The 718-nt window shown below is 38.1% G+C and overlaps 1 protein-coding gene across 1 annotated transcript in view; it reads right to left on the bottom strand.

Moving 5' to 3' along the window:
• Positions 1 to 718, bottom strand: part of LOC103467348 (uncharacterized threonine-rich GPI-anchored glycoprotein PJ4664.02-like) — a 22107-nt gene that overhangs the window by 10356 nt on the left and 11033 nt on the right. Inside the window, exons 16-17 of the mRNA XM_008413658.2 lie at positions 514 to 607; positions 183 to 319 (exon numbers count right to left, since the gene is read on the bottom strand). Of these exons, the coding sequence (XP_008411880.2) occupies positions 183 to 319; positions 514 to 607 (231 nt within the window). The remainder of the gene's footprint in view (positions 1 to 182; positions 320 to 513; positions 608 to 718) is intronic.

The raw sequence follows: 718 nt of genomic DNA, 5'->3' as shown, positions 1-718 counted from the left end.
CAGCTGAAGAATTGAAAAACAGTAAAAGAAGTAAGTCAGGGGAGACAGATGATATTCACAAAGAATGTTTAGTTAACAAGTCTAATTCTTTTACATATACTGATCTTGTCATTGTATATTGATGTCATTTCATTCATTTGATATTTCAATTATGAGACAACAAAAAAATCAGTTAAGCTTACTCGACTAGTTAGTGTTGTTGAGAACCTGACAAACTCTGGAGATCCAGACGTTCCCACGACCGCGGTAAAATTTTCTACCAGTGAAAATGTCATCTGGAGCTTTGAATCTGCTGCCACTGGAGTTGTCGCTGGAGTAMCTGGTTATATTGTTGATTTTGAAAAGATTACATTATTATTATTGATGTTGTTATTATAACCACCATAAATAAACGCCCTTTAAAACTTTAGCAGTTCACAATTTGCCTGTACTGTGTGGCAAAATATCTACAATGTTTTTAATATTTATCTTCCAATTTAATACTTGCTTTGTTCAATTAGAAAAGAATATCACCTGTTGTCAAAGTTGCTTTGGTTGTAGGTTGGGTCACGGTGGTTACTGGTGTGGTTGCATTGGTTGTAGGTTGGGTCACGGTGGTTACTGGTGGGGTTTCATTGGTTGGAGGTTGGGTCACGGTGGTAATTGGTGTGGTTGCATTGGTTGGAGATTGGGTCCCGGTGGTTACTGGTGTAGTTGCATTGGTTGGAGGATGGGTCAC

Source organism: Poecilia reticulata, linkage group LG1 (assembly GCF_000633615.1).
Source record: "Poecilia reticulata strain Guanapo linkage group LG1, Guppy_female_1.0+MT, whole genome shotgun sequence".
Classification (NCBI taxonomy): Eukaryota; Metazoa; Chordata; class Actinopteri; order Cyprinodontiformes; family Poeciliidae; genus Poecilia; species Poecilia reticulata.
Note: the sequence above shows the minus strand (reverse complement) of the source record. Positions and strands in the feature narration are given on the sequence as shown.